Source organism: Leptidea sinapis, chromosome Z, assembly GCF_905404315.1.
Source record: "Leptidea sinapis chromosome Z, ilLepSina1.1, whole genome shotgun sequence".
Lineage (NCBI taxonomy): Eukaryota > Metazoa > Arthropoda > Insecta > Lepidoptera > Pieridae > Leptidea > Leptidea sinapis.
Genome location: NC_066312.1, coordinates 11,420,969 through 11,440,315, shown reverse-complemented (window position 1 = coordinate 11,440,315; position 19,347 = coordinate 11,420,969). Strand labels below are relative to the sequence as shown.

At 32.2% G+C, this 19,347-nt stretch overlaps 1 protein-coding gene across 1 annotated transcript in view; it reads right to left on the bottom strand.

Moving 5' to 3' along the window:
- Positions 1-19,347, bottom strand: part of LOC126979061 (DNA-binding protein D-ETS-3) — a 102,856-nt gene that overhangs the window by 48,204 nt on the left and 35,305 nt on the right. The window contains exon 4 of the mRNA XM_050828250.1: positions 5,823-5,876. Coding sequence (XP_050684207.1) covers positions 5,823-5,876 — 54 coding nt within the window. The remainder of the gene's footprint in view (positions 1-5,822; positions 5,877-19,347) is intronic.

Genomic DNA, 19,347 nt, shown 5'->3' with positions numbered 1-19,347 from the left:
ATCTTCTATTATGCGTATATATTTTTACTTATACTGTGAGTGTATACTATGTGTGCACTCTGAGATTTGTATACCTACTCAAAATATTCAGAATAGTGTCACACAATTTTTAAATTTGTAAACAAAATTTATGAACGATGCGGGACTCTAACCCGCTACCTCTTGCGTTCCGTGCGTCAACCGTTAGAGTCACGTATCGATGATAAATCTTGTATTTCTTGTTCAAATCTGAGGTTGTGGCTTCACCTTAATCTTATTCTTCGTGAATATTGTTGGTTCGTCAAATAAAGTATCAGTATACAGGATCTACTTTACCTGCTCTACACTTATATTTGCATATTAGAAAATTTACTTAAGATGTAGCTCTTTCAAATTTTGCTTAACAATTCGCATCCTTCATATTTTTTTTTAGATTTTTATATTTTGTGTAATTAATCCCGAAGTGACGTTTATGACTTTAAAAAATAGCAAATTGTTTAGAATAGTGTCATTTAAACTCCCTAACACAGTTATTTTACTTCATACAAAATAAAATAATCAATAAGTGTAACTTATTCACAATTTCTTTATAGCTTTTCCTTTTCAGTAAGCTTTAAATAAGTCTTACTGTCCTTCTAAATAAGTACAATGCGGAAATTTCGATTTTTATTTTAAATAACAATCCGCCTAATATACCCCAGAAAATGTACAACACTCATTTTCGCTTCACGGCACGCAAAACAATAGGGGCGCTTATGGTTTCCCTCAACGCCTAAAGCATTTTCCTTCACAGCCTATCCCGTTCACACTCCCCTAAACTAGGTAAGAGCGAGGAATACAGACTGGAACCGTGTTCTACTTTTAGTTAATTTTCCTTGCCACTGCTCGCCTCGTCTGCAACAAAGCTCCGTTTCGTTTTCAAGATCTTATTCTGTTACACCAATGTTCCAATCCCAGAGATATTTCTAATTTATTCTTGCAATAAGATATGGAAAGAGCGAGACAATATTAAGGGTTGAAACATCGGAGTATATCTCTCACTCTTCTTGGTTAAATAAATATTTCAGTCGGTTTTCTACCACTCTTAAATTTTAAATTTCTCATTATTGTTGATAGAAATTTCACTCGTTCCACAATTTTATTTATGAATCTAATCAATGCTCTATATTGGGAAGTTGTTTGCTGTAGGGTGAAGGTCTACTAGGAACTACGTTACTAAGCTTTTAGTACTTTTGAAATATCATTATTATCTTACTTTTCAATAAAAACTGAAAGTTTTTAGCTATTTATATGAATGTTTTGGTTATTATATTGTATTCTAATTAGTTTATTTATTGCCTAATTACCAGATTTCATGGTGTACTGTTTCCTACTAAATAAATTCAATTTTGTGACGGCGGCCATATTGGATTTAGAACAATTCCGAATCTTAATATGAATATATTCAATTTAATCAGAACTAAAGGTGTGTACCAAATTTCAGATAGATAAATCTGTTAACAGAAAAGCGGTAAAATATCTTTTACTGAAGTAGACCAAAAAACTAACAGGACAGGCTAAATCTATTCATAAATATAGTAATTAAAAGTACATTGTCAGGGTTTTTACTAAAGACAACACGTTAGAAGTGAAAGTTCCTTTAAGTCACCCAGCAAATCTCTCTAGTCGCCTCGAACCAACCTTACCCGAATATATAGCCGTGCGTGATGGTTCAATCTTATTCTATCATCATCATCATCAGCCGGAAGACGTCCACTGCTGAACAAAGGCCCATCCCGCAAAGATCTCCGCAGAAGACGATATTATCTGAAGTTTTCACTTCACTATAATAACCATAGTCTAACAGTGATTTCCTAATTAAGCAACATTTCACTCAACTGTAATATAATGGCAGCTATTAATAACTATTTAGTTGTTAGTGAATTTAGTCATTAGGGGCGTCGACTAACAAATCTCAGATAATGAATAACGTTTAGTTTAAATAATGTCGCCTCTACTTATTATTCATATCGTATACCTCTGAGGGATAGTGAGTGCAGTGTGAACGTTTTGGGGTCCTATTATCAAACTTCTACGCTCCGGGAAATTTTATTCACAGCTAGTAGTATTAGATACAAAAATTCTCTTAAATCAAAATAAGATCGGCAAAAAACAATTAATTGTTTTTTTTATCTTTAGTCGCAAGATATTCGAATGAAAATATTGACACTGTTTGACATATTCTTACAAAAAATTATAAAAAGTATAACTTAAATAATATTGATATTTATGGCTCATTTCACGTTTCTAGCGTTATTTTTAATTGTGATACAATTAACAAACCTAAATCATATCCCGCAAACAAATCTAATATAATATAAGAAAAAATATTAAATTATTAATGTATCAAAAAGCTCATTTTCTTCATCCAAGTTTTTATTCACTCATAAAAGAGCTAAGAATTCAGGAATATATCAGGAATGTATTTCACTTCGAACTATAAAGACAAGTGACAAAATTTCACCCCTTTTCGATCGTTAGTTATCGACTGATTTCGTAATAGGAGATATAATAATCGCTCCCTAGGGCGACACAGAATCGTTTGTAGCTATTGTACGAGGGCATAAATCGTTACGGTTCAACGCGACGTGGATATAATATACGACATTTTCGACTGTGTTATAAGTACCTCTACGTTCAGATATTGATCAATACTTATAAAAATTTTATCAGATTATATCATCCAAGCAAAACAAATGAGTCTAGTAGCTGATGCTTGGAATCTAGATATAACGGGCTTAAGCTTTTTGTTTTGGATATTTTTGATTGATTGTAGAGAGAAAAGGCTTGAAACTATTTTTATATGTTTTTTGGAAATTTAAAATTTAAATTATTAAACAATCAAAGTAGCTTAGGCCGGTTATGCATAAATACAAAACAAAACAAAAATATAACATAAGTTTATTTTTGAAATTATGAGTGTAATACCAAAATTATAAAGGCAAACCTAATTATTTTTCCGTGAAAAACATAAGTTTGTTATTGAAAATTATGTGTATCATCAAAATTTTAACCTTACAATTTGTCACTGAAATTATTTTTATTTTGGTTTGCGTTTGTACATTCACATATTTTGCATAATAGTAGGATAATATATAGCGACGCGAGAATTTTTGGTTACTCTCGAAATAGTAACTCAATGTAATATAGATTCTAGACAGTAAAAAATTAAGATGCATTCATAACTCGAGTACCAATTTTCATTTTAGTTTGAAACTATACTGAAACGTCGTTTCAAAATTGAGTCAAATTGGTCACAAGTTTCTTAAGATTTCCCATTATTGGGTATTTGGTATTGGTCCATTGTTTAATCTATTTATACTGATAGTATAAGCTACAAAAATGTTGATGTACTGCGATAGTAATAATGCGAAAGTTCTTAGTAATTATAATTCTATAAGTGATTTAATAAAATACTTATTATTTACATTTTTTCTTTATTTCCTCACACTCTAACAAAGTCAGGGGATGCCACTCCGAGAGTGCCGTCAGAAGTGAAAACTTGAACTTTAACTTTGTGCATTTTTGAATATTTTTTGAATGGTTAGGGAATAATTTCGCACGAATTGCTTTTTTTATCAGTATAAAAGTACTAGCATTTATGTGGTTAAATACAATATTCATTTATTGCGCTATCGTACACAAAAATGACAATTAATATTTTTGTTTGAAACTATACTGAAACGCCGTTTCAAAAATGAGTCAAATTAGTCACAAGTCTCTAACAAAAGAGTCAAGCGGACCAAAACGAGAGACATCAACGATAACACATCACCCCAACGATAATCGCAATATTGCATCACTTACCGAAATATTGTAAACGTCAATCAAAGAATTAAAGTTTCATTGTTCGCATTGGTCGGCGGGTGTTCGACACGCGCCTGTCTTCTCTTGCGTGATACGGTGTAGGGTAGCTGTTATGATTTCGGCGTTAAAAGCGTAAAACGTAATGTACATGCAACTTGAATACTTAAACTGTTCGTAAATGTGTTGGATTGAATTGTAAATTGTTTTTCTATACACTTGCTCGCTATGTGGAATTCATGTTAAATGTTTTATTAAAAAATGGCTCGGTCGTACATGCTACTACTCTACAGCTGAATATGGAAGTTATCAGACAGCCACCATACCACTTTCGCCTCATTGAGTAAGAGTACACCCAGCGCTGGAGGACTGTCCTCCAGAAAGCGCTGATATGATTATTTTATAGCAATAACAATGATATTGTACTAATATTTTATTAAAAAGAGCGCAGAAAAAGAATGCTGGGAGAGTTTCTTGCGTTGTTTTTTCTCTCTCAGAGCGCCATTTGTTTCGTAAGCAGTGGTAGTGTTTGAACTGACATCAAAAAGAATAATAAATGAGTGAATTTTGAGAAAATAAATGCCTATTATGCCATATAATGTCGCGGTTAGAGTCATAATCCAAAATATTGCACATGGGTCCATTTTCAGAATTCCTGTGCTTCATCATAATATCACAATTGAGTTGGTACGTCACTGCACGTTAAACATAATATATAGACAAAATATTCTGAATTTATATTTAATACGTACGTGCACAAATAAACAAATCAAATACTTCATAATATAAAACACGATAGGAGAATAAACATTCAGTTTTATCAAAAAAATTATAAGGTTGTGAATATCAAATATTCGGTATTTTCCTTAACTTTGTTCGAGTTTTTGTTGTGTTGTTGATTATGGGTAATCAAAAAAATTTCCTCTGAGGTTTGCTATGAATCGTCGTGTAAATAAGTGTACAGAAAATTCAAAAACACACCTCACGTAATTTATGGATAATATCTTATATATAGAGAGATGTTAATAATCTAATGATGAAAGTGTAAGGTCAACAATATTCAAAGTGAATCAACACGACATTGTTAATAATCGCGACGAATTTTTCCAAAAAATAATTTACAAAATATATCTACATCCGGCTCATCAAGCGTAGGCCTGAAATAATGTGAGTGTGACGAATTTGCTAGAAACTGTGACAATCATATTGTTACCACGATGAATAAATATAAAGTTCTTATGCCTATTACTCGGTTAAGTCGGGTTGGTAAGTCTTTTATTGGAATTTTTTATTAATTTTTTTATTTTATATGCTTTTACAACATGATCCCAGAAAATGTACGAAACAAAATATATGTTACCAAATTCCAAGAAATCCTGAAAAACGTTTAAGTGGTAACAAAAAAAATATATATTTAAATAACATACATGATTTTCTTATTGATACCACTGACTGGGAATGGAGCGAACGCGCTCAGTCTATTTATTTGAGTTTGTTGCGCCCGTTCTTCTCAGGTCTGAGACATACTATTTCGAATGAATGGTAATTTTTTTACGTTAAATAAGTCATTTTAAATCCTTAATGCATCCGAACTACCACCCCATTGCCAACAGCTCTATTTCCTCCAAAGTCATGGAGTCCATTATCAACCGCCAGCTCTTGAGATACATGGAACAGCACCAGCTGATCTGCGATGTTTGTGTTAAGGTCGCTCCAGGGGCTTGCGTATCAATTAGGTAATTAGGCAGTGCCTACCTCCTTATGAACCTAAATAAATATAGTACTAGTGTTAAAGTTAGTTTAGTTTAACTTCGTTCCGTTTTTTATTACCAAACTTCTGTTGAACACCCACTCATAAAATTGTTCCTTACGCTAGATAAAAAAACTCAACTATGACTACTTAGATCCCCAGTGCCTACCTTACTAGAAAACCAATGCACGCCCCTGGGTCGCACAGCTGGTCATCTTGTATAGTTATATAATGTATATTTATAACTAACCTTGTGTACCCTGTGACGACGCATGTGTAGACCACGAGCTCTTGTAGGACGCATCTGAAAACCAAATCAAAATCAACTTCATTGTTCAAGTCTACGACACTCTTACGACATTTATAAGAAGAACTATTCGCACAGTGGTCGTCATTAAAAAGGCATTTATTTTCTCAAAATTGATTCCTTCAGAATTCTCTTTGATGTCATTTCTAATAACTACTAGATACTACTACCGCTTCAGAAACAAATGGCGCTCTGAGAGAGAAGAAGCGGCGCAAGAAACTAACCCAGCATTTTTTTTGCGGTCTTTTCAATAAAAATATACAATATTGTACAGTCATTTCTAACGCTATAAAATAATCACAATCTAGTTCCAGGCTGTCCGATCATTTAGATATTCAGCAATGGAGTAATACGATTTACGACAGAGCCATTTTTTTATAAAACATTTAAATTTATTTATAGATAATGCCTGAACAGTGGCTGGGACTTTATTATAGAAGTGTATACATTTACCCATAAAGCTATTATGTATCTTATGAAGCCTACTAGAATTAGTTACAAGCAATCCCTTATTTCTAGTAAATTATGGTTATTGATGATGAATGATATCTAAAACTGATCGTCAAACACTTTACAAACATACATCATAAAAATGAATTGCTGTTCGTTAGTCTCGCTTAAACTCGAGAACGGCTGGACCGATTCGGCTAATTTTGGTCTTGAATTAATTGTGGAAGTCCGGAGGAGGTTTAAAAGGTGAATAAATATGAAAATGCTCGGAATCAAATAAAAACAACAATCTCATTTTTCCTTTGATGTATGTCGGTCCGAAAACAAATTGAAAGATTAGTTTAAAATGAATAACTAATGAGAATTTTTATATCTTTCCAACTTTCTCAAAAGGTAAAAAATAAACTTAAATGTAGCTAACTATAGTTGGTAGATTACTTAAAGTTGTTAACTATCTATAAGATTATTTCTATATAAATTGATAAAATATGGCGATATCTTCATTTAAGATAAAGTTAAAAATGTTTAAAGAAATAAAGATTTTTATAAGTATTACGTGCTAAGTAATGTGTGTACGCGCACGAAGTCGCGGGTATCAGCTAGTATATAACAAACTAATCTAATGAATTGAAATATTTACGTTTGAAAGTTTTTAAAAGAAGACTGTATCAGTGGTATAATAGGATTAAATAAGTGCTTCTATAGTTTAAATGAATTTCTCAATACAAAATGAATTATTATTATGAATTAGGCTATTTGATAATAATATAAGTAAATTATATACTTTTATTAGATTGAATTTGTTAACATTATACTCTTATTATTATTAAATTATTTACGTCTTATATTATAATATCTTGAAATTTTAATTTTATAAATATTAATGATAGCGTTGTGAAATCCGACATGTTTCTGTATAACAGTAGTGTGTTTGTATTTAGACAATATTATAACATTTTTTTGTCATGTGAATTGACGAGACATATTGAATTATCAATAATATTTTGTTAACATCTTAAGTACAATGTTTCCTGCAAATAAATTTCATTTCATTATGATCGAGAGAAGCAAAGCAATCAGTGGTATTATTAAGAAAGTCATTTATGTTATAGTAACCTTTACCATACAAACGTTTCTTGATAAAAATTGTAACGTTTGTGTAATTAGTCGAATCCATAAACAAATTGATCATAGTCAAAATGTTCAATTCTTTGTATCTCATTGTCATTATTTGCATTAAGCCTAGTATTATTTGCATTATTATGCTTTTGAAATTTAAATTGTCAAAATTTGAATTATAATAGTTAGTATGTGAAATAACAAAATTGTTTTGTATTTGTATTTTTTGTCAAAAAATATATCGAGTAAGAGATTACGTGTCACTCCACTGAGATGGTTACGTCGTGTAAATAGAAATACACATAAAAACTATTTAAACTATTTGAAATTAGAGAGAATAGTTATCGTAGTATATCTATATATATAAAAATGAATTGCTGTTCGTTAGTCTCGCTAAAACTCGAGAACGGCTGGACCGATTTGGCTAATTTTGGTCTTGAACTATTTGTGGAAGTCCAGGGAAGGTTTAAAAGGTGAATAAATATAAAAATGCTTGGAATTAAATAAAAACAATATTTTTGTTTTTCCTTTGATGTTCCCTGTCGTTCAGTAATCAGTAAGAATAGTTTAAAATGAATAATTAATAAGAATTTTAATATATTTCCAAATTTCTCAGCAAGTAAAATATAAACGTAATTTTAGATCAAATAAAATATGATAACAAAAGTTTTATGAACGATAAATCTTAATTTTTGTCATTAGAAATAAAGATTTTTATAAGTACTACGTGCTTAATCATGTGTGTACGCGGACGTCGTCGCGGGTATCAACTAGTCAAGTATATTTATAGACGGAGTTACGTAAATCAGTTGAACCCCCTCTAGTTAGTGTCTGGGGTGCGTTTGTTCCGTGACGGCGCGTGGTCAAAAGTCGACCCCAGAGTTAAATCTATGGTCACGCTATTTTTCAGTGTGAACAACTCAATGGATATGATTCATAGCTTTTATATTCTTTTTATGATGTTTATTTTTTGCTGTTGCATAGAACGGATAACTAGCCTATTATTTTACTTTGATATTAATACTTTATTGTACAAAACATTGTTTTTGGTGTATGGACAACCGTTAGACATTGCAGTATACATATATACATTCCATGAAACTATTTTTCAGTTATATTTAACGTATTTTTAAAAAATACAGCAAAAGCTCCTCTATTTTGTATCTCTGGTATTGGAAGGAAGATCTAACAATTTGCACGGAATATATGCATATGTATGTACTTTCACTCATTTCAAAACCAATAGGAAAGCGTGTTCACCTACCTAAAAGATCAGCGAAAGCCCTGTGATACCGATGGTGTTGCAAAAGAGCAGGAAAGTGAGTGATCACTTAAAATTAGGTGACATGTACGCATCATTATCCTCTAATTTCCATAAAAAATCAAAAGAACATGTCATTTCAGTCACAATGGTGAAAAATCTCAAAGTAAAATACACATTTACATCATAAAAGTGCAACGTAGATACTTATAACATGCATAAAAAATCGGGAGATATGATTGTGCTATAGATGAGTAGCATTTGATTTTGATTTAAAATTTACGTGCAATCATACTCCACATAATCTAGTAATTAAAACATGACGCAAAAACTTTGGATCCCTCCTGATCACATAGAGAATGAATGCAGAAAGCTAAAATTAAAAATATTGTAACATATATCAATTGTTATTGACATAATTTCTTACAAGTTACAACATCAAAATATCTGAATGTATGACATTAATGAGTGATAATTGAGGTCATTTATCTCTGTTATTAATGAATAATGATTTTATTAGCGGTATGATAAAAATATAACATCAACAAAAGTAAATAGGCACTGTAAGGCGAAATAAATAAGTAACACTCAAAAACAGTAACAATTAAAAGCAGATCGCTTAATATGGAAAGTGTCAGTAGGGTGTCTCAAGAGTAAAATTGGTCTTAAGCCTGCGAATATCTGCCATTTAGCGCCTTTCATGCGATCTCCGCGCCGTTTCACACTAACACTCTAGTTAGATGCTTACACACAGCTAGAAATGTGCCTAATAACACAGCATTTAACACATTGAACTTAAATTTTCTTTATTCATGTAATCTATGATTTCTTAGAGTCATTTCTAAATCGGAATTAGTCTCCAATGAGAAGACATTACCAATATGTTATTTGTAATATTTTTAAACAAAATCCAACTTTAAATTTATTGCCTGTCCTTTAAAGAGAAGCTTTAAATTTTATAAGAAGCAAAATAAAAATCTATACTAATAAATGGAGAGTCGGTTGTTACCTTCGGTTATACTGCAAAAACTACTGAATAGATCAGAATAATACTTCTACCATATTTCAGAGTAGGTTTTTGTATATGATATGTTTGTTTGGATTACTTACCCCTATATCCTTATTGCATTACATATGACAATTCATACAATGAGCTGGCATGGGGTACTTAATTTAAATGGCAGAACAACGTCAATACTTGTAAGTATTAGATTATCTAAAACTGACGAGTAACAATGATCATACAAGGCCACAAATCGACAAAGAAAATACATCAACAGTAACAAGAAGAAGAACCACCGTGTCAAGAGTGAACGGCTGAGAAGACAAGAGTCTATTTCTTTTATATAAGAGGAGGTAAACGGGCAAGAGGAGTAATGGGAAGGAGTGAGGCAACCGCCCATGGACATCCGGAACACCAAGGGTCAAGAGATACTTGCGATGCCCTTAAATTGGGAGTATTGAGCTTGAAGATCCTTAAGTTATATCGGTTCGGGAAAAGCCGCAGCCGGTTATTGATTCCACAAAGACACTGTGGGTGGAAATTCGCATTTTGAGGTAATGTCCGTTGGTGGGATTCGGGTGTTGGTATAACTCCTCTAAGCACTCCTCGTGATACTACCTCTACGTCAAAGAATCAAGCCAATTGTAGATGACGTGATTGTTAATATTTATTGAATATATTTATTTCTATTATAATTTGAATATTTAAGAAAAAGGTCCCGCTGAGCTCTTTGTTATCTCGGGCTTCCTCTTCCGATTCTAGTTTTAATTGAATCATATAAGATACAATTTTAAATAAAAATTTTATTGTTTGCCGATATTGCAAACTTGTTCATCACGGACTGCCTATCTATGCGTACGGCTAAAGTGAGAGTAGTAAATAAGTTTATTGGCTGATTTTTCAAACTACCCTCTTTCACTTTTCTCTCCAAATATGAAGAAAAAGTTATTACACTTTAATGTAATTTGACCCGTATTAACCGGCGGGATTATTATATGTATACAAACATCAGGTGCCCAAGTCTGTCTGCCGTAGTTGTTATCGTATTATTTAAATAGCTTTATGTATATTTAAATTTAAATGCCTGTATTAAATGTTTCTATCTAAATATCTTTACTATACGTTAAATGAAACATAAGTGTTTGCTTACATATCAGCTTTATTTAGTGTAATAACGCATTTAGATGAATAAGAATACAAAAGGTTCTGTTTAGTAGTGGGAGGCTTCTTTGGATAGGATACTGGTACTACATACACTAATATGGTGTTTAGTTTTAAAAAGATTTCATAGCTAGATTGACAGTACTTCAACTATCGCAAAGAGTCTAAAGAAGTAAAACTACTTGTCCATAAGGTATGAGCTATAAGTATTTCGTCAAAGAACATTAAAACCTATAAAATCGTGACCCAAATCAGATTCGGTGGTCAGATTGCCAAGTTGAAGAAATCTTTGTTTTTAAACAAGAAAAATGTTTGTGTAATAAATAACAGAGGCAATGAATAACTAATTTTAAATGCGTCAATCTTTCGTTTTAAAGCGGAATGAACATTTGAAAGTTTAAATCCTATGTTGTACATTTTTTAAATCAAGAATATCATATCATACCAGTGGGAGGCTCCTTTGCACCGGATGCCGGACTATATAGTATGGGTACCACCACGGCGCCTATTTCTGCCGTGAAGCAGTAATGTGGAAGTATTACTGTGTTCCGGTCTGAAGGGCACCGTAGGTAGTGAAATTACAAATGAGACTTGACATGTTATGTCTCAAAAGGTGACGAGCGGTGCCGCTCAGATTTTTGGGTCTCTCAATAATCCTAAGCGGCACTGCATTGTAATGGGCAGGCGTATCAATTACCAACAGCTGAACGCTCTGCTCGTCTCGTCTCTTATTTTCATTAAACAAATTTGTAGCTGTAATTATAATAGTTATTATGTTCTTTTTGTTCTCTGCGCAACGGAGATTCTTGGAAACAATATACATGTAGGTACTATCCGGTTACATTTTCTCTCCACCTGACGTCAATAACGTCACATCGTCGCTTTGTTACGGTGTGCAAAACAAACATCACTAGAATATTATTATCTATACTAATATTATAAAGCTGCAGTGTTTGTTTGTTTGTTTGTTTGTTTGAACGCGCTAATCTCTGGTACTACTGGTCCGATTTGAATGATTCTTTCAGTGTTGGGTAGTCCATTTATCGAGGAAGGCTATAGGGATCCGTAATAAAATTGCTATTATGTAACACAAGGTGTAAAATCGAAAACCTATTTTTGCGTGCGCTGCAAAATCTATTGACAATAGAACAAAATGATGTACAGGCTATAATATAGGCAATATTTTATTACTTATAAAACTATCGCGTGAATTATACTTTATATGGCAAAACAACGTTTGCCGGGTCAGCTAGTATATAAATAAACTATAATATATTCTTTCTTTATTATTGATTTAAAGGTGGTGTGTTGCGATTCTGATTATTATTATTCTAATACCAAAGTACAAAGAGTACTTATTTTTCTGACAGTACTATTATAGCGACACAGAACGACAAAAACTATAGTACTATTTAACAACAAAAGTGAGCACTTCAAAAACAAAGCAGTGATAGCACGAAAATAGCACGACTTGTACCTAACAGTAATGAAACTGCAAACTGTACTGCCGCAACAGGACGAGCGCGAGAGAGGGAAAGGGGAACGGGAGGGGCTTTACGCTCCAGCGAAGTCCACAGATAATGTGGCCGTGTAGTATATTCGTTCTCTGCAACCACCCCGAGAACGGCGGCCATCTTGGATTTCAAAAATGATACAAGATTCGTAAAAGATTGAATAAAAGAAAATTGTATTCGATAGCCCGATGAAGATATCTCTTCTCTTACACTATCCTCGTTACACACACTCTTTCTTTCGCCGTCATTTATTAACTATGTGGAAGTAATATAAAATTTATTTATCGCTCCCTCTAGAAGTCTAAAAAAGAAGATGAAGCCATTCTTCTCAGGTCTAAAGCATAAATTTTCAAATAGGAGTTTTAATTTTTGACGTTCGATAAGTGATTTTAAATCCTATTTTGAATAAAATTCAGTTTGGAAGTGAACTTGTATCCGACATTCTTTTCTATACCTGTGTGTGTGCAAAATTTCATAAATATCGGTTTAGTAGCGAAGGCGGGTAAGAATATTAAACATGCAAACTCATATTTTTATCTAAAATATTACTGAGTATTAGCATAATTTATTCATTTGAGAGATATGTATTGATGTTGGTATTTTTATGTGATTTTTTTAAATATGTATCTTTAATTTATGCTCGCATAGGGATGTACCTAATTGCCATCAATGAAGCACCGTCGCTCGAATTTTTAATTATTTATAAAATATACCAAAAAAATACCAGTGACTAAAACTGCCAAAAAACAATTTCCGTAAGCGAAGTTTACTATTTTTTCAATAATAATAAGTAAAATGTTATGTTTTCTTAAAGTAACAACCCTCAGTTCTAGGATTAATACACAAATAAAATTTGAAAAACAAAATGACACGAACCCACGACGACCTCCGGCGTTCCGTGCCGGTGCTCTAACCGACTGAGCATGTCCCGCATCGTTCATAAATTTTTTGTATTTCAAATTTTATTTGTATAAGTAATATAACTTATCGTTATTACGAGAAAATACCTTCTTGTAAATATTTAGCGTGTGGGTAGTAATAAAAAACATCGCGTAATGAATAATTTGGTGTTTCTTTTTATGGATGAAATCGAATCAAATCAAAATCATTTTATTCATGTACGAGTAGGTCAAGGAAATGACACATATGAGTGTCAAAAGTTTTTTTCTTTTTACATGTAGGTACCATCACTTTGGAATAGGTTGAGCTTAAATGAGAAGAAGCGGCAATTACTTTATCAAATCAACATTAACAGCTTCATCGTTTCACGAATCATTTCAATTACAATATATGAAAAGCGATGCAACAAAAATACTCAAACGTCCAATACTCAATGCAGAATGCCTTATGCCAACACGAGAAAGTAAAATAAAATTAATAAGAAAAAACCACAAGATGGATGACACACTGTAAATAAATAAAGGTACTTATTATGTTTATTATACCATTTTATGATGTTAATTAATGAAAGATAGAGGTGTTTTTGAGCTTGATCCTTACCATCGAGAATTCAACTTCAAATTAACTGTATTATAATGATCAGGTATATTTTAAAGTGAACACTCTTTGATAGCGGAAAATCTTATGGGTTCGCGTCACCAAAATGCTCATGGCTAGAGCACGCGATAAATTAATAATTCAAATAATAAATATATATAGTTAGACACTTTTTGGATGGGTGAAGTCTGGTGAGTTCTGAAGGCTCATGGTGCTGTGGTTTATTGTACCATTGGAACTTAAATAAATATTATAACAACTCAGGATCGGTAACTTGAATATTGAGACGGGGAATAACATTAAATGTTCCCAACGGGGATTAACGCGTTAACCAGTTACACAATTCTGCAGTCATTTAACTAAAATAACATTTAGTTTCCAAATTCGTAATTAAATAGTTATATTTTACAACGTGTGGTATCATTGCCAGTTAGGAAATCAATATGTATTGGTTATATGGATCCTTCTAGCATTAATTCTATGATATTATTTTATTATTATCAATACTGCTATAGGTTCATTGTAAATTCATATAGTAGAAAGTTATACCAACACTTTTTTTTTTCATCTTAAAAGCTTATGAGGTAAATAGCTAATTTTATCAGATAGAAATATGTTTTTTGTTAATAAGATAAATAAATACACTTTAACTGCATATCTGTTTTAAATATGGCATTTGTTACAACCCATTTTATGAATTTTTATTGAATACAAATTTTATGTAAGTGAATTATACCTTTCACATTATTTCAATTTTATATTTAACTTTATTTTATTAAATAATCAATTTAAAATTGATTATAATTTTATATTTGTTAGCAATAGTTAATTTAATGTTTATTTATGTTCGTATGTTTATTTTAACAATAATAAATGATTTATTTATAATTATCTTGCGACAAACGGGCTCGACTTAATTTTTTGTTAGTAAAAATGTTAAAAGAGAAATTAAAATTGAAACAATTATACCTTATCTCATTCTAACCTGGAGCTACTATTTTACTAAATGCATAATCTATTTTATCATAATTCTAATGCCATTTTAAAGCTCAATTGATTATAGTGATATAATCAAATATTCTAAATACATCACCAAGCCAGTAAAACATAATCTGCTACCGTAATAATCATAAGGAAAACCCGAGATTGTCAAGCACTGAGTAACTACAATACATACACAATTCACAACACAATCACAAATAAAGAATTATTATATTCACCGAAGAGCATGGAGAAGTTGGTAAAAGTCCCCGACCGACTTAGGTAGTCGGCAGACCCTTTGATGTCGAGCATGGCGATATTAGTAAGTTTCAACAGACATGATATTGTGGGTGCGTTTGGTACGCATCGCGGTGTCACACACCTGACTAACATCTGCACCCGACTATATTCGCAGTTCGGGGGCGGTTCACTCAGAAACACGCCCATGCGACCCCCACCAATATTACCAACACAAGCAACCAATAGCAAAACACTCCGGCTAATCTTTATCTGAGAAAAATAAACGGGGGGGAGGTAATGACTAGAAGAATGACGACACTCTGGTGTTGGTAATCAGGAGGCTTTGTGGGCCGCGACAGCCTGTTAGCGAGCTTATCCGACTACGGTTTGGCGAAAATTGAATGCTTTGTGCCTCTTTCAATACTTTTTGTACAATATCAAAACTTTATAACAACGAAATATGGTTGGGTAGGTACTTCGATAATATATGTATCTTAGGCACAATAATTAATGATGATTTTAAATATAATTTTAACTTAGTACCTATCTGTCGACTGCCGAGACATATTTATGTTTATCTACGTAAGCCTGTAGAAAGAACACTATTGAGTCGTTTTTACACCAAGATATATTATTATAGTTTGAATTACCTATTTTGCTATTTTAATAGATATTCTTACCAATTGCGAATGTTTTTTCGCTAGTTGGTATTTAGGTACTTACATAAATAGACTTAGAAGTTCGGCGTATTTGTTGAGACTGAAAGTCAGATAAACTTTTTTCAATCATTGAATCGTCACAATAAACATTTCTTTTAAATTACTGAATCTACCATATGTTCGGAAAATATCGAGATCGTGTGAAGAACATACAAGAAACTCAATGACCACTATTTTAAATTAATATATATTAATACACATAACACAGATATGTTTGAAGCGTTTAAGCAAAAAGCAATCATATATCGTGAACTATAATGTCAAATAACAAATTAATTTTTAAGGTGCTGAATTTTAAATAACTTATCCTATTTGATTGTGAACCGACTGCACCTAATTGAACAAACACTAAATGTAACGTCGAAACTAGCTATAATACAACAGTGAAAATCGGAGGTATTTCTGATAAACAGGCAAAAATTCTAAAACTATATTTCGTTATGAGTACAATAAGTTAAAAAAAAACATCATTACAGTCAGGAAATGCCTATCACTATCATATTATTTAATATAAATCAAAATCAAATCACGTTAGTCATTTAGGTCAAGGAAATCACACGTATAATAATGTGAAAAGCTTTTCTGAAAAGTAAAGAAGAATCACCAAGGTAAATCTATATATTAATGTAGTATAGTTGTGTTGTACGCAGTTGTTTTGGAAGTACCTCCTATCTATACAAGCGCAACCTACTGATAGTCAAACGCCTCCACTTATTTGAACAATAATTAATAACTGACACCGGACCTGTCGTAAACTAAGGCTGAGATCTATAGTGCTCACTTAGACTTTGGTCAGACTTTACTTATGTAAAACTTAGCAGAGTGTAAGCCTAATCGAAAACAAAACCAAACATTATGTTTAGTTTCGTTTTTGTAGTCATTTGATGACAGCTGAAACTATGTTGAGCTTAAGTTAAGACAGCTCAATACAAAAGTCAAGTTAGCGTTTTATAACACTTACGTTAGTAAAATCTGGGCAGAGTCTAAGAACGCTCTATGACAGCCTTAGACCGAAACCTACAATCCACTCTTCCAAGCCTTTATTTACATTACAATGAAAGAATGTTTCAAATTATTTAGTGCCGAGCAATGCGGAATGCAAGTTTTGTATTGCATTCGTGTATCAATGTACAATTCTCCCTAGTGCTTTGTTTGATGCTATAAGTAATGATTTTTTTATTTTATTATATTATCAACTGAATACAGAAAATCGTCAGTCAATTGCCATATAAAGTAGAAATGAATTAGTCGAACGCAGAAATCTGCGCTTTACCAATTATGACAACATATTGTATGGGAAATTATCGTTGAATTCATCTGTTTTCACAGTCTTTTGTGAAGCCGCGACTTTTTTTATTGCCACCCTTGTACAATAGGACAATGTTCCCAAGTGAACAAATGTATTTGTCGATTAATTACACCTGAACGTATTTCCTTTGTCCGGTTGCTCTTTGTCTTCGTATCAAAAAGCCTGGACAGATCAATTAGGGTACGTTTTTTAAAATATTTGGCGATTTACACGAATGACTGAGATCTTGCTGCTCCAGCTCAACATTTTCGAAGTTGTGTGGAAAATTAATGACTTTGACACGAATTTGTTGTATGATTTGACTGCAATTTTAGATTTAATAGCAAAATTAATGCAATATTTACCAATGAGAGAAGATTTAACTATTCGGAACGAGAACGTAATAGTAGTAGATAAATGTGTAATCTTATATATAAAATTCTCGTGTCACAATGTTCGTTCCCGTACTCCTCCGAAACGGCTCGACCGATTCTCATGAAATTTTGTGAGCATATTGAGTAGGTCTGAGAATCGGCCAACATCTATTTTTCATCCCCCTAAATGTTACGGGTGGTCCACACGATTTTATTTTTTTATTTTTTTTACATTTTTTTTAATTTGTTTGATTATGAGTCAGCATTAAAAAATACATATAACTTTAAATTTTGACCCATCTACGATCAACAGTTACTTTTGTATCGCGATTTTAATATCGGCAATACAACGTTTGCTGGGTCAGCTAGTATAAATATAAATATGTATGTAACTTATAATATAAGAGAATATTGTAAGTTATAAATTATAGATAACTATATGGCAATAACGTAACTATTGACCCGACCAAAATCACATTCTTCTAAATAATAATTCACTTGGTAAAAATACAGATTTTATAATACCAAATATAATACACAAAAATAACCTTTAACTCGATATCGAAGATATAAAGCCAACGCTATCGTAATGAAAATGGATATTTTTTTTAAAACAAGTCAAAGGCCATCTGGCGCAGCCCTCGAGGCGAGAACGAAGAATTTTTAATGAAAAATCTGATTTGAGCCACGATTTTCGATTAAACTTTCAGAAGGCCAGTGCTGCGCTGAATGCTTTTGGTCCTCACTTTTTTCAGTAGAGATGCTGAAATTGTCTGTTTAATTGACAATATCGTAGGAAAATGAAAGATCTATTCTGTTTATAGCTATTTTATCGGTTATCCATACGTTAGCAAATAACAGCTCTTTCAACACAAAAGGAAAGAAAAATCACGCAATGCAACGATCAATTAAATAATATTCTGAAAATAGAATCTCACTGTGAGGCTTCGTTCATAATAATTATGTTCTAAATATGATGTAATTACTCGATTTTCCACTCGCATAATTGTTATACCAAAATAGAATTGAAATTAGTGGGAATTAGCTATCATTAGTCTACATGTTCTTTTATACAATATAAAAACAATCATAACACAGATGAATAGCTCTTTTCACAGAAACTGTGGACTCTAAGACTTGCTGTAGTTGTGTGTGTAAGTGGTTGTGTCTGTGTAATAAGGTTGTATGTGTGCGTGGTGATCGATTATGTCGCGCGGTTGCCGCGCCGGTTTTCCGTAATGTTGCCACCCCGCCTATACGCCACATAGATGCATAATAGCGAGGCGATAAGCTTAAGATGTAGCGATTAAATAGAACGAATGATCGCCAAAAGGTAATATAATACATAGATAGAAATATGCGTTGGGTGACCCCGTCAGGAACGATGTTCCTCGCGTCTTTTCTGTTACTTTTTATTCGTACTATAGTTAAGTATATTTGTCTAATAGCTGCTAGAAGATTGATAAGTACAGGTAATGTTTTTTAACGTGACACAATATATCATAATAGTGATATAATTAATCGTGGTAGAACCAGTTTTTGCTAGAATCCAGATATATATATATATATACATTTATGTTTATGACGCATGTGATGCATACTCGAAATCTACTTCAGTAATCAAATCTAATTCACTTGCTGCATAAATTTATTATATAATATAATAAAACAACGATTCTACGCTACGCTAAGGTGTCGAGCCGCCGCTGATATAACAATGGATTCTTGATAATTCAAAAGAATAAGTGCAATAATAATAATAATATATCTAATATATTTAAAGGAGCAATTCTTGTGTATATATATATTCTGAATCTCGGAAACGGCTCCAACGATTTTAATAAAATTTAGTATACAGGTA